The sequence below is a fragment of the Gobio gobio genome, assembly GCF_949357685.1.
Source record: "Gobio gobio genome assembly, chromosome: 21".
Taxonomy (NCBI): Eukaryota; Metazoa; Chordata; class Actinopteri; order Cypriniformes; family Gobionidae; genus Gobio; species Gobio gobio.
The window spans coordinates 39,379,489-39,394,986 of NC_137117.1; the positions used below are offsets into that span (position 1 = coordinate 39,379,489).

Genomic DNA, 15,498 nt, shown 5'->3' on the forward strand with positions numbered 1-15,498 from the left:
GGATTAAAACGCGCTTGCCTATAGACTAAATGCGTAATGCTTTCGTGCATGCCGTCACCGTTCACACAGATTAACTTTTTTTTTTTAAGTTTACATGAAGATGACAACGGTAGAGTTTCAAAACTAATTCAAAACCTGTTTTGGGGTTTGCGTTCTCTAGCCGCCGGGCGGATGAGCGGCCGAAACACATTTCTATTTTATTTTATTTTTCTATAATTATTGATAACTTTCATGTCCATCGATTCAATTATCAATTTTACAAATTTTTCTTTAACTTTTCACTCCAAGCAATGATTGCTTTTATATCAGGGGACATTTTTTATTCATTTAATACAAAAATCCAACAGATACCTATCTTTTATCTTGCAAAAATTGCATATTCTATACTGTAATTTGCTGTTTTTGTGCTGTCGGATTTGGTAAATGTGAGGTTTTGCTCTCTTTATAGGCTCTAAAATGCATGTTTCTGTATATATTTCTTATAAATATTTGTCCAAAATAATCATTAAATTATGAGAAAGGTGTTTTTTAAAATATTTTGCTCATATCTACATTAAATCCTCCATTTTGTGTATGTCCAAGAAATCAGTGTCAACTGTGTTACTCCCTATAAAACCCCTATAAATCAGCAATGGTTTGTTCCAAAGTCACATGTCCAACATCACGTGATGTCTTTCCTTTTTTTGAGGGAAATTTGAAGACAGCATGGTAAGTCATAACTTCTCCTCTTCAATATATGATCCCATATTATTGTCTGCACAAAGAGTAGATGAATTTAACCTCAACTGTGTTATCAACATGTTCTGGTGAACTTGCGTCACATAAATGTGTAGAGAAAGAATATAAAAACATAAGTTAATAAAGGTCAACTACTAACTAGTCCAAGGCCAGCAGTTTGCACAAGGCCCTAAAATGGCCCTAAATGACAAGGATTCACATGGTTGACAATGCTAGCAATTCCTATTTAAATGAAATTAATTGCCAGTACTTATATTTGTTGAATAAAAAGAAACTTCTAATGTGTCATGTCAGCTATGTTACTTTGTCTGTCAACTGTGTTATGTGTGTATTTTATGTCATAAATCTTTTAAATGTGAACTAAACCGTCAGAAAAATAGATAGGGATATCTCTGGAGATGGAAATCTTGGGTAAGGATGGTGAATAATAGTAAATTCAGCAGACTGTGGATTTATGACACAGCATTTGTCCGTAACACAGTTGACAAAATAATGAATCAAATGTTAATTTTCATTAACATGTTTAAAAAGTCATTAGAGCTTAAGCTTGCCAAATAATTCATTTAGCACATTAACGGCATATATTATTCAACCTCCTTGTTTATTGATCAAAAAGAATACTGATTTACTGACGTTTTGGCTGACATGAAATGTACCCCTAAATATTGAATGACTCAACTGATGATTTTTTACAACGGAAATGAAAGCGTACTTCAGCTGGACAATAACTTTTTTCTAAAGCTGAAGCCTATTATCACTGTAAAGCTGCTTTAAAACAATCAATATTATAAAAAGCGCTATATAAATGAAGGTTTGGGATAGTTCCATTCAAAAAGACTGAAACAAATAATTTCAAATCATAAAGTTTAGGGCTGCAACAACTAGTTGATCAAATTGATACTAATCGATAATGAAAATCATTGACAACGATTCTCATTGTCGATCAGTCGAGTCTGCCACCAACTTCGTCTATTTCGCTTCAAACGCTCAATTTATACGCGCGTCCAATTCGCTGTGGATGCGCGAATGGATTCAAAATGTTCAAGCGTCCAATTCGACGTCAACTTAACTTCAGCATGCGCATGAGGCAGCACAGAGTCGAGAGGGAGACAATTTTCAGCGCAAAAACATTAATTTAGCTGAAATATCTGCTGTTGGACGCTAAATTTAGGTTTAAAAGTCAACGTGCCAAAAGAATAGCATGAGAACTTTATGTCTGCTCTCTCTGTATCGTCTTGTGAGGGTTTACACATGCGCAGTAAGGTGAATTTTTCTTTTTCAGTGTGGATGAGAAACTTTTGGAAAACCCTTGAAAACGCTAGTGTGGACGGGGAGCGTTTTGAAATGAAAACGCTGTTTTCAAATGTATCCAAATTAATGTAGACAAGATTTTGGTCATAAGGCCCATGTGGTTGTATCAATTGCATGGCTTTAAGTGCGATTGAACTTAAACTGGATGATGAATATAAGTCCATCTTATATCCCTTATATCCCATTACTCCATTTCATGTCCATTTTGAAATTGTGCACCTTGATGAGACAGGATGTGGAACATTTCACTTAAAGCTCAGAGTGAAGTTCTTCATCCGGTGCAGTTTCTGCTCTCTGAAAACCTGAACCGAACTTCTGTAAAACAAAACCACAATTACAGAATGTTAACCTAGTGAACTGTAACCTTGTTGTTGCTAAAAATAAATGTAAGTGCAGTGCAGTGTGTGTGTGTGTGTGTGTGTGTGTGTGTGTGTGTGTGTGTGTGTGTGTGTGTGTGTGTGTGTGTGTGTGTGTGTGTGTGTGTGTGTGTGTGTGTGTGTGTGTGTGTGTGTGTGTGTGTGTGTGTGTGTGTGTGTGTGTGTGTGTGTGTGTGTGTGTGTGTGTTTCTAATGTATTGTGATGCCATGTGGGAACTGTATCAATAACCGCACATACGATAGCCCAGCACTAAACATGAACGACTGATGTAATATTAAAGTTTGCAAAACAAATATTGCTCCATCCTTTATCTTTACTCAAAGTAGTAAGAACGACAGACAATCTGCATTAACAGACACAGTTTTAGGTAATAGTGGCCCACAGCTGATTTACAGTAGTATTTCAGTTAGACAGTAATAACATGAGTTAGCCCATTAGCTAGAGACCTGCAAAAAATTAAACAATAAACACATTGTAGAGCACAGTGTGTACCCGTCATGATGATGCTATCCAGTATCTGCTGAAGTGTTTGAGGGGGTTCAAGTTTTCCCTGGTGTCTGCACGCGCAATAGGTGGACGGACAATATGCTAATATTTCGTCGTGACGTCACAGCTTGCGACTTGTTTGAAAAAAATTATTTAATTGAGTCGACGTAAAACACTTCACTTAGAGCTATGTTACACACTACATGAAAGGTTATTTTCAAAAATCCATAATAGGGGCACTTTAAAATATATATATATTTTTTTAATTTCTAAGTACATGTCTCAATATGAATATTATGAGACGTACCTTGTAGGTGAAAAGAATGACCAAGAAGAGGACTAGTACAGCTACTGCAATAACAGGGATTAACCACATTAAGATGGAATGTTCTGGAACCTCTGGGGAAACCTCTAGGGAAAGAAATACACAACTTTATATTCAGACTGCGGATATACCTCAGTCAGCTCAAATCAGAATAAACCATTAGCTCTGATTATCTTAGTCATGCAGCGTTTTTTTGCTTGCAGTGAGGACAGTGACATTTCTTGACACTGAAACCCCAATGTAGAAATGAAGGACACAAAATTTTTCAACTAAACATCGAAATACATCTAAATAATAAACTAAATTAACCATTTAAACTAAATTACTGATCAAATTATTGATCTAAAGCCCACACTGTCACTGTATGATACTTGAAATTTTTCCAGAATGGCTATACAGCTGAATAAAATTATGCTGCATTATTTTCCTGTTTAACACTGTAAAGCTGCTTTGAAACAATCTACATTGTTAAAAGCGCTATATAAATAAAGTTGACTTGACTTGACTTGACACAATGCTACAAGTGCTGGCATGACTCAAATCAGTGGTTGAAATCAAATCTGTAACATACTGACCTTCAACGTGAAGAATCAAGGTCTTGACATTCTTATATCCATTGAGGAGAACTCTGTATTGGCCAGAGTTACTGACGTTCACATTCGGAATGATGAGACACAAATCCCCCGAGAATACTTGAAACTGGCTCACCAACGCTGGGTAGTTGTGGCATGTCCCATTATCGCAGAAATATTCAGCACATAATGTTCCTTCATGGTATGTCATCAGCTGATCATGCACATCCAGTGTGGAAACGTTTAAAACCGGTTCAGTCACCGTCGCTCCCTGCGGAACAGTCTTTACAGTGGTGGGACCATTAGAGCTTGTACAGCTGGCCAGCCTAGCCAGCAGAAATAACAGTGCAGCTGAAAAGGTATAGAAAATATATTACTTTAAAAGGAACACTCCACTTTTTTTGCAAATAGGCTCATTTTCCGACTCCCCTAGAGTTGAACAGTTGAGTTTTACCGTTTTTTAATCAATTCAGCCGATCTCTGGGTCTGGCGGTAGCACTTTTAGCATAGCTTGGCATTGATCATTGAATCTGATTAGACCGTTAGCATCTCGCTCAAAAATGGTACGGCTCAAAGCTCTTGATTATTACGCAGGTATGAGAGTATAGTTCCTAGCCATATCAGCCTAGAAAATCACAACTTTTCATTTTCCGTCGGACTTAGTACACGATGTAAAGTTACAAAATAAAGTTAAAAGTAGTTCTACAAAAGAGTCAAGTTTTAAACAGGAAAAATATTGAAACTCTTTGGTCATTTTTGAGTGAGATGCTAACGGTCTAATCAGATTCAATGATCTATGCTAAGCTATGCTAAAAGTGCTAGCGCCAGACCCGGAGATCGGCTGAATTAATTAAAAAACGGTAAAACTCAACTGTTTAACTCTAGGGAAGTGCATACATCTCATTCTTGTTCACTACTTGTGTTCTTTTTGAGCTTCTTTATACTTAACCCTTTTATTATTTTATACATTTTATTGAATTCACCTGATTTCATCCTTTATTTTCTATATTGTCTATTTCTGTACTGTAATTCCCTTAAATGTGATTTTTTTTTTTGGCAAATTAATGAACATTTGGGGGGGGGGGGGGGGGGGCTTTTTCAAGACACGTTAAAGCTAAAAAAAAAAATCACGATTGGGGTAATGCTGATGTATTTAATGTCGTAGAATAAAACGGGAAACTGTCTTGAGCTTGTGTTTTTTTTAGCCAAAAACCCACTGACTGGGACGATGGAACCCAAGGTGCTAAAATGCAACTCGTTACACGTTTTTGCCTACAAATTTATGTCACACCTGCACCACTATTTTTAAAAGGGTTAGTTCACCCAAAAATGAAAATTCTGTCATTAATTACTTCCCCTCTCATTACACAAACAGCTGATCAAAAAATAAAACCATCAAAATCGTGTCCAGTGTGAATGGACCTTTAGAGTGTAAAGTGCATTGTGCCAATGGAGGCCTTTCTGAGCCATCGGATTTCAACTAAAATCTTACGGAGGTCTTACGGGTGACGAACGACATGAGGGTAAGTCATTAACGACAGAATTTCAATTTTTGGGTGAACTAACCCTTTAACTTACACCAGATTTTTTTTTTCTAACACGTTGCGCAATCAGTCCAATGAGGGTGATGAATGATGGGATATGCTTGGCTAAATATAGTCAAGATTGTGACTAAATATATTTACAAAATATTAAATATTGTAAAATAGTATTATTATTCTTATTATTACAATTCAATATAATACATTTTTAATTTTTCAGCATCATTACTCCAGTCTTCAGTGTCACATGATCCTTCAGAAATCATTCTAATGTGAGGATTTGCTGCTCAAGAAACATTTGACACGTTACAACCACAAACAAAAATGTATTTCATTGGGATTGTATGTGATAGACCAACACAAAGTGGCACATAATTGAAAAGTGGAAGGAAAATGATAAATGGTGTCCAAGCATTTTTTACAAATAAATATCTTAAAAGTATGGAGTGCATTTATATTCAGCCTCCTTTACTCTGATACCCCTAACTAAAATCCAGTGGAGCTAATTGCCTTCAGAAGTCACCTAATTAGTAAATAGAGTCCACCTGTGTGTAATTTAATCACAGTAAATACAGCTGTTCTGTGAAGCCATCAGAGGTTTGTTAGAGAGCATAGTGAACAAACAGCATCATGAAGATAAAAGAACACACCAGACAGGTCAGGGATAAAGTTGTGGAGAAGTTTAAAGCAGGGTTAGGTTCTAAATCAACATCCCAAGCTTTGAACATCTCACGGAGCACTGTACAATCCATCATGCGAAAATGGAAAGAGTATGGCACAACTGCAAACCTATCAAGACATGGCCGTCCACCTAAACTGACAGGCCGGGTAAGGAAAGCATTAATCAGATAAGCAGTTAAGAGGCCCATGGTAAATCTGGATGAGCTGGAGACGAAAAAAGTAACTACGCTTTTCGTTGGTACGCTCATTTGCGAGCAGAGACTACATTACCCATACACCCTTGAGTTTTACAAGTGAAAAGCGCATGCGTTGCTGTTGCCGCTGTCAGTGTCAACAACTCAACGTGGTCCGGAGAGGGTCTGTGTGTGTGAGTGAGGGTGTTTTGTTCTGCTGCAAAGTTGGGAATTTTTAACATGGGGGAGATACAGATCTGACTCTTTTGGAGAGAGTCTGCAGCCATGATACGCATGAAAGCTCGTAGCGAGCTCTACCAGTGCGTAATGTTTCGTCTCCTCTTCTATTCGACAAAAACACTACATTTTACTTTCTTCTTTTTTCGTCAACGATATATTCCAAGTCACAGTTATCGTGATAAATGACTTTAGATCGCCTCGTTATCTCTTCTAGTCAGTCATGAAAAAAAAAACATTTTTCGTTTTTGTCTTTGTCATGCAATTCTGAAATATAACGTTACCTTGTTGTATCATCTTAGTTGCCCAAGATGCGTTATATGGGTGTCACGAAGAAGAATGTGTCATCATGAAGCCTCGCTCAGTGCTGCTCTTTACTGAAGAACTGAAGCAAGTCGCTGTCATCCCAACCCTTGCGAAGGTCACGTGGGTTAGTGCTCTCGCTTTTTTTTTACAGTTCTTGTCTCGTGACTCTGAGTCACTCCACCTGATGTAACATTGTTAAAAGTTAAATTATGTTTATTGTGTGTCAGTGTAGATATTTTCATGCAAGTTGTTAGTGTCTAGTAGTATGCCTAGTACAGCTTGATTAGCTGGTTCACGTGTGGGTAGGGTTGCCAACTTTAGTGTGGCCAAATAAGGGACACCCATTCATTTATTTCTAAAGAACTCTTTAGAGCCTATTTGGTGCACTTTAAAGGGATAGTTCACCCAAAATGAAAATTCTGTCATTTACTCGCCCTCATGATGTCCAAACCTGTATGAGTTTCTTTGTTCTGCTGAAAACAAAAGAAGATATTTTGAAGAAAGTTTGTACCCGGGCTGCTTTGGGGGCACCATTGACTTCCATAGTAATCTTCCTGTGTGTTCAACATAACAAAGAAATGTATACATGTTTGGAACAACTTGAGGGTGAGTAAATGATGACAGAATTTTCATTTTTGGGTGAACTTTAAGCAGCCATTCTGAACCAGTTATCACTTTTTTGTATTTCAAAAATTTTAATTTTTTTATTAATTTACTTAAATTATGACTATATTATCATGTAATTATTTGTCCCATTTTTATCTAAATATTTTTTAAATGTCATAAACTTTTATATGACAGGATTATTTATTATGTGTGATTAATACACGGGTTTCCTGTTTACAAACATTACAGGGTGCGTGCGCATCCTGGAGGCAGAAAGACAGATCGCTCAGCTGGTCCGCTACTGCAACAACCTTAAGTATTGAAGCTTTCCTTATTGTTTGTATATAACTGCTGACTCAATAAAACGTGATTTTAGTTGGATCTGTTTGTCGGTCTTTAATTTTGCAGTGTTGCTGTGATACATGTATGAATGATCATGTTAGGCTAGTAATGTACTAGCCGCATACAGCGCGAATTTGTTTTTATTTACGTTAAGCTTGTTTACGTTACTTTACGACCTGCCACATTTCATGACTGCACATATATACACAAAATACTAAACTGTAAATAAAATATTTGACAATGGATTACGTGGGAAGCCTTAGTACCTCCGACCGTGCCGATTATATAAAAAAAACCCACTCTCAGCAATGGTGAGATCTTGCCAGATCCTTACGCTATACATGACGATCTGTGGATTGTGGATGACAAAAAATGGCCAGCAATTGAATGGCCTGATATATACAATTATCTAATTCAGACACCAAGTGTGTATACTAGAGAAACAGAGCGTACAAATCCCTCGATGCGGTCATGTGCAGCTTGTTAAATACTTTGATGCTGCACCGGATTTTTGCGTGTTGAGGTCAGGTGTGCTCCCTAGTCAAAGGCAAGGGATTAAAGCCAAGCCTTATGATGCTTGGGTGTATGTCCACAAGGCCCTTGGGTAGCCTACATCCTCACAGCTAACTGCAAATGCATGGCAGGGTACGTCTACCTATCAAAATGTACCTGCAATAACAAAAATATTTTTTTGGCAAACGCATGCTTCCCCCTAGGTATGTTAAACATCAGGCACCCAGCACTGGCTCTGTTGGTACAATTAACCACGCAGCAACTTGGCATTTTGACTTACAGACACGCCGCTACTAACCTACAACACGAGAGGTTTCTTCTTTCTGCCTCTCGGGTGCGTGCGCAAGCAGTGATGACGTCGCCGAGAAATCCATGTATATAGCCTAGCTAAATTATAAATTAATAATAACATTTATTAGGCTATAATCTATTAATTACCCTGTCTAAAAAATGAATAATTCTGCCTGCCAAGCTCTGATAATGTATGGAATATTATATTATATATTATCCATTAAAAAAAACTATAGGCCTATACCTTTAGAAGCACGGAGGTGTGTGTCACATAGATCGGTCTGTCACTGCTGTTGCTTTTTAGTCAGTCAGTCTGAGACACTGAAATGCTTCTCATAAAGTGTGCAGTTGGCCTGAAGTTCATCATGAGTTACTGGACAGACATATTGATACCTTTTTGATATTCAGTTCTATATCTGGAGATCTTGCGTTCAAACGGTGGACGCGACGCGAGCTCGACATGTTTTAAAAAAAACTTGCAAGTTTACAGCGCATGTTCTCGAGACTCCGCCGCTATGGCAACAAAGCCGCTAAAACGCAATCACGCACATTAGCTTCTCTACTACTTATTGTGAAATTGATTTCTTTATATTTTCTATACGTATTCTCCACACTGCAAAATCTGTATGTTAATTGAACTATGTGTGGACCTATGTAAAATATGGGACAATTTGCATCCCGTATTGGTTTGATACGGGACGCGTCATTTTGCTTGTAAATACGGGACGATTCCGTATTTTACGGGACGGGTGGCAACCCTACGTGTGGGGTGGTTGTTGAACTCTGCAGGATGGTTATTACAGTAACTAGCTGTTGCCAGTATTTTATTATAAAAAAAATTAAAAAGCCTGGTAAGGTTTAACAGTGACTAACAGGTTTAAAGGGTTAGTTCACCCAAAAATGAAAATTCTGTCATTAATTACTCACCCTCATGTCGTTCGAGACCCGTAAGACCTCCGTTCATATTCGGAACACAAATGAAGATATTTTTGTTGAAAGCTGATGGCTGAGAAAGGCTTCAGATAGGCCCCCATTGGCATTCAGTACATTTACACTCCCAAGACCGATAAAAGGCACTTAAAGTGTCGTTACAAAGTCCATCTCACCACAGTGACTCTACAATAATCTTACGATGCGACGACAATAGTTTTTGTGCGCAAAAAAAAATCTAAATAACAACCTTTATCCAGCTTGTTATTGCCTTCCGTGTGTGCCTCCACGACGCATGCGCGAGAATATGACGTAGCGCCGGGGTTCGGGAATCCATGAAATGCACACTTAAGCCCCATTTTGAGCACTACGCCGAGACCTAAAGCACGATCAATGTAGAATTCAACAGCTTAGAAACGCGCGTCTGTAGTCTCCCTGGAAAGGGTAACATAGATATGTTTAAGAACAGACAAAACACTTGTTGCGTTTCCCTCGATCTCTGTATTATGAGTAGGAAAAAACCATTAAATGCATATCAACATGTATAACATTACATTTCTTTCATACCCAATGCGACCCGTATTGTATCTGCTGACAACACAAATAAAGAGATGAGCATCAATTAGCATAAAACACTATATCCATCTTGGTACACACATTAAACAAGATAACTTGCATCTGTATGTGTGACAAAATAATTAATATACAGTAAAGAATCCAAGATAAATCATATGACCTGTACATCAGGATTAATGTAATACTATACATTATACTCTGCACTCAAAGTGAATATCAATCTCATAACGTCAGTTATCACATTATAACACTAACACGTTATCAATTTAATGAGGTGATAACACACTGGAGTTCACTTGGAGATTGACGAGACAGCACGTGACTCATTAACACTCACTCATACACGATACGAACTCAAAGAAGAGTAAAACTATAAGTGTAAGAGTACAAAGATAACAATATTACAGCAAACTCGTTTTAACAACATAACACTGTATTTTCGTCATACTAACTTCATATATTAACGAAACAGCGCATGAGATGTGCTAATGGTAGCATAGTTTTCAGTAATTCACGTTCGTCATATTTGATTCAAACTCATCCCTTTTCTCACAATATGGGTATATGACACATATACGAACATTGTATACACTCCAACTTATATTAACATCATAATTTTATTCATCATTTTTATTCTTCATTCATTATTCATCATCATTTTTAACCTGTCCCTCTCCCTGTCTGTGGTCCCCACATGCTTCAAAACGTCCACCATTGTTCCTGTACCGAAGCAAGCAAAAACCACCTGCTTAAACGACTGGCGTCCTGTTGCTCTGACCCCCATCATCAGCAAATGCTTTGAGAGACTAGTCAGAAACCACATCTGCTCTGTTCTCCCCCCCCTCACTGGACCCACTGCAGTTTGCATACCGCAAAAACCGCTCCACTGATGATGCCATTTCATCCACTATTCACACTGCTCTCTCCCACCTGGAAAAGAGGAACACATATGTGAGAATGCTGTTTGTAGACTACAGCTCAGCATTCAACACCATTGTGCCCTCCATACTTGACATTAAACTCCGGGCTCTCGGCTTAAACAGCTTGCTATGCAGCTGGATCCTGGACTTCCTGTCAAACAGACGCCAGGTGGTCAGAATGGGCAGTAACATCTCCTCACCACTGACTCTCAACACTGGAGCCCCTCAGGGCTGTGTTCTCAGCCCACTCCTGTACTCCTTGTACACACATGACTGTGTGGCAACCCACAGCTCCAACACCATCATCAAGTTTGCTGACGATACGACGGTGGTAGGTCTCATCACTGACAATGATGAAACGGCCTACAGAGAGGAGGTGCACACTCTGACACGGTGGTGTCAGGAGCACAACCTCTCCCTCAACGTCAGCAAGACCAAGGAGCTGGTGGTCGACTTCAGGAGGAATGAGAGAGAACACCGCCCCATCACCATCGATGGAGCACCGGTGGAGAGAGTCAGCAGCTTCAAGTTCCTCGGTGTCCACATCACAGAGGAACTCTCATGGTCCGTCCACACCGAGGCCGTTGTGAAGAAGGCTCATCAGCGCCTTATCTTCCTGCGACGGCTGAGGAGGTTTGGAATGAACCGCCACATCCTCACACGCTTTTACACCAGCACTACAGAGAGCCTGCTGACTGGCTGCATCACCACCTGGTACGGCAACAGTACCGCCCGCAGCCGCAAAGCCCTGCAAAGGGTAGTGCGCACGGCCAGCTGCATCATCGGAGGTGAGCTTCCCTCCCTCCAGGACATTTACGCCAGGCGGTGTGTGAAGAGAGCTCAGAGGATCATCAGAGACTCTAGCCACCCGAGCCATGGGCTGCTCTCACTGCTGCCATCAGGCAGGCGGTACCGCAGCATCAGAACACGCACCAGCCGACTCCAGAACAGCTTCTTCCCACAAGCAATTAGACTCCTGAACTCTTGATCCATCAGGATCATAACACACACTGGACAGAATATCACTCAGCACAACCCACTGTAGATACGCACACATTATATACACATTTATTATAATTTATTATTTATCATATAGCACCTATTGCACATTGGATCTCTACTGTGAATAATAATGTATACTGTACATTGTATATTATTATTATTATTATTATAGCGTAATGTATATTGTTTAATGTATGTTTTAGTGTGTATATTGTTTAAAGTATATTGTTTAAAGTATATGTATATTGTAAGTATGTTTTATATTGGTTAAAGCTGTGAGAACCACACTCACATTGTGTAAATTATTTATTGTTTATTGTAGAGTTTACTGTGCTGTGAGTAATTGTGGGCGCATCAGTGTAATCTGATGCTGCTCTAAATGTTGTACATGTCATGTCGTGACTACTATGTTGCTCGGAACTGCACCAAGAATTTCACCTGCTGTTGCACTTGTGTACATGGCTGTGTGACAATAAAGTGATTTGACATCACTATTTGGGTATTGAGGGGCTTACCTGGAAAGGGTGACATAGATATGTTTAAGAACAGACAAAACACTTGTTGCGTTTCCCTCGATCTCTGTATTATGAGTGGGGGGAAGGGAACCTGTGTGGCTGTAATTATTCTATATGTTCACCCCACCACCCCCTGCTGGAATCTTACGGTACTGCGCCACAACAAACAACTTCAGGAACCCAAAACACGTCAGTTATGAAACAACTATAACAGACAGATAACATTTGATCTATTAGCCATACCCGCTACATACTCCCCCCCCCAAAATTAGATGTTGTCCTCAACATCAATACCTCAGTAAATAGTATTATTTTCTCAAGCATACTTGTGGTTACAGACTGGAACTCTTTTGATACATTCAGTTTTGTTTTCACAGTGCAATTCAACATATAATGCATACTGGTTACAGACTGGAACTCTTTTGGTACATTCTGTTTTATTTCTTCATCCCAGAATCCGTACAGTATATAAGTTCCAGTTTGTCTGGCTCATCAAGTAACGGATTAATTTAGTCTCTGACGAAACAGTACCTCGTATGTCAGCAACACCAATACTGTTTTTAGTCCCAGACTGAGAGGTGAATGTCAAATATTAATGTACTCACACTGTATTTGAGTCCCTGAGGAAGAGTTCTGTTAAATTACTCAACTCGGTATGATTTCAAGTCCTAGAATATAGTTAATGTAGCTGTAAATACACTCAGTCTTGTTTCAACTCATTCAAGGGTCTATTCATCTACCGAGGGAATATTGAACTTATATTCCATAAGTGCATACAGGCTGATGATAGTATGGTTGCAACTGATAAGCCCATGCTTGAGGCATGGTATAGAACGGTGGTGTAGTAAGGCCATAACAAGAGGGGGACCCAATTTTATCATACCTAAAGATCTTTGGTGGTCTACGTTCCCTCTGTGGTCGCTTAGGCATAGGCTCTGTCTCACTTCCATCACTGCTCCCAGAGAACTGTGGTACTTCCTCAACCACGTCAGTTTCAACTAAATCCTCCCGTACCCCAGGTGAGTTACTGGCTGGTGTATCCTGACTGAGACAATTATCATTCTTCTCAAGCTCAGTTGTTTCTGCTGCATGCCTTCCAAACTGAGGTGTTTCTTCACGTTCAACCACTTCCTGTGGTAGCTGGATGTCCATGAAATAATAGTCATCCTCATCATCTTCTGCCTCTTCATCCAACTCTCTGCTAACTTTAGCTGGTCTGCCATCTTTTCTATTTGGTTTTACAGGGGGGAGCCCTTCAGTTTCCAAAGGTAAGTGATCACATGGTAATAAGAGGTTTCTGTGCATGACTCTCGATCTCCCTTTTCCATGTTCAGGTCTCAGTTCATAGATAGGAACATTGTTCCCCACTTGTTTGACAACAACATGAATTGAGTCCTCCCAATGATTTCTCAATTTCCCCGTTCCTCCTCGTGGAGTCAAATTTCGAACCAACACACGGTCACCAGGACTCAGTACTGTGCTCCTTACTTTACCCTAATAGTTTCTCTTATTTCTTTGGGCAGCCTTGTGAGCATTTTCCCTTGCGATACTGTATGCTTCTTGCATTCCACTTCTCCATTGTTCCACATAAATCTGGTGACTGCCTCCATCTGCATCACCCAGAAGATTGAACAACATGTCGACAGGTAATCTCGGGGAGCGACCATACAAAAGGTAGAATGGGGAAAACCCTGTCACTTCGGTGCGTGTACAGTTGTAGGCAAATATTAGCTTGTTCAGAGAGTTCTTCCAATTGGTCTTATCTTTGTCTGTAAGGGTCTTAAGCATCTGTAACAAGGTTCGATTAAAACGCTCTACTTGGCCGTTCCCCTGTGGGTGGTAAGGGGTTGTTCTCGAGCCAGCCACACTGCAGTATTTGCTGAGTTGTGAAAAGAGCTGATTTTCGAACTCACCTCCTTGATCATGGTGAATGCGCATCGGAAAGCCAAACTTGAGAGCGTAATCGTTGAATATTTTGTCCGCTACAACCTTGCCTGACTTCGATGTGGTCGGGAACGCCTGCGCAAAGCGCGTAAAGTGATCCACAATCACTAAAATATATTCATGGCCACCTTTACATTTGTCAAGGTGGAGGAAGTCAACAGACACAAGTTCAAATGGATGGGTTGAAGTGATGCTTACAAGAGGTGTCCTAGTTTCCCGGCTGGGTTTCTTTTGTTTTAAACACATACAGCTCATCACATATTGTTCTGTTTCACGCTGCATGTATGGCCAAAAGAAGCGGTCTCGGATCAAGGATATTGTTCTGTCAGCTCCCTGATGTCCCATTCGGTCGTGCAGCTCTCTCAACACTGTGCTTTTATGTTTGTCAGGTATTACCAGCTGTTTTCTGTGTGTCGTTTTTCTCCATAAGACTCCATTTTCATCCACTTCCAGTTTGTCCAGTTCCCTAGCTAAACAACGACTCTGTGGACTGAAGTCCTTCAGCCCACAATGTGCCAGCTTTTCTCCTGACAACTTACACCGCAAAACAGGTCCAATGTGTGGGTCATCTTCCTGATCTTGTCGAATCTGGGATGGAGCTAGTGAAGCCACAACAGTACTCTGAGTCTCAAATGTGTCTTCAGCAGAGATGGCCATTGACCACGCTGCAGTCATCTCTGACTGTAGTCCTACCGACTGCACCGCAGCTCCTACTGCATCATATGATATTTCCTCTGTGAAGTCATCCAGCAGTGTCTCTGCCTGTAGCGGCACTCTAGATAAGAAATCAGCGTCTGTATTTTCCTTGCCTGGGCGATACTTGATAGTAAAATTAAAGTCAGCTAATTCTGCAACCCATCTGCTTCCTGTAGCATTTAACTTGGCGGTGGACAGGACATATGTTAGTGGATTATTGTCACTGTAGACAGTGAAGAAAGGTGCATAATAAAGGTAGTCGCGGAACCTCTCAGTTATCGCCCATTTAAGAGCAAGGAATTCCAATTTACCTGAGTGAAGGTAATAGTTTTTTTCTGATTTTGACAATGCCCGTGATCCATATGCAATCACACGGAGCTTCCCATCTTGTTGCTGATATAATACAGCTCCAAGT

General features: G+C 39.8%; 1 protein-coding gene across 1 annotated transcript; it reads right to left on the reverse strand.

Moving 5' to 3' along the window:
- Nucleotides 1-210: 210 nt before the first annotated feature.
- Nucleotides 211-6,856, reverse strand: LOC307117855 (uncharacterized protein). Its single transcript, XM_079803029.1, has 4 exons — nucleotides 6,727-6,856; nucleotides 3,814-4,161; nucleotides 3,221-3,324; nucleotides 211-2,364 (listed from the first exon to the last, which is right to left on the reverse strand). The coding sequence occupies exons 1-4, from the start codon at nucleotides 6,737-6,739 to the stop codon at nucleotides 2,299-2,301; spliced, it is 531 nt and encodes a 176-aa protein (XP_079659155.1). The 5' UTR covers nucleotides 6,740-6,856; the 3' UTR covers nucleotides 211-2,298.
- Nucleotides 6,857-15,498: the final 8,642 nt, after the last annotated feature.

Excerpts from the sequence above, each read along its gene's own strand:
- LOC307117855 (XM_079803029.1), bottom strand. Across the intron at positions 3,325-3,813 it reads CTTGATTCTTCACGTTGAAG|AGGTTTCCCCAGAGGTTCCA; the intron begins GTCAGTATGTTA and ends TTCTTTCCCTAG. Across the intron at positions 2,365-3,220 it reads TCATTCTTTTCACCTACAAG|AAGTTCGGTTCAGGTTTTCA; the intron begins GTACGTCTCATA and ends TTTGTTTTACAG.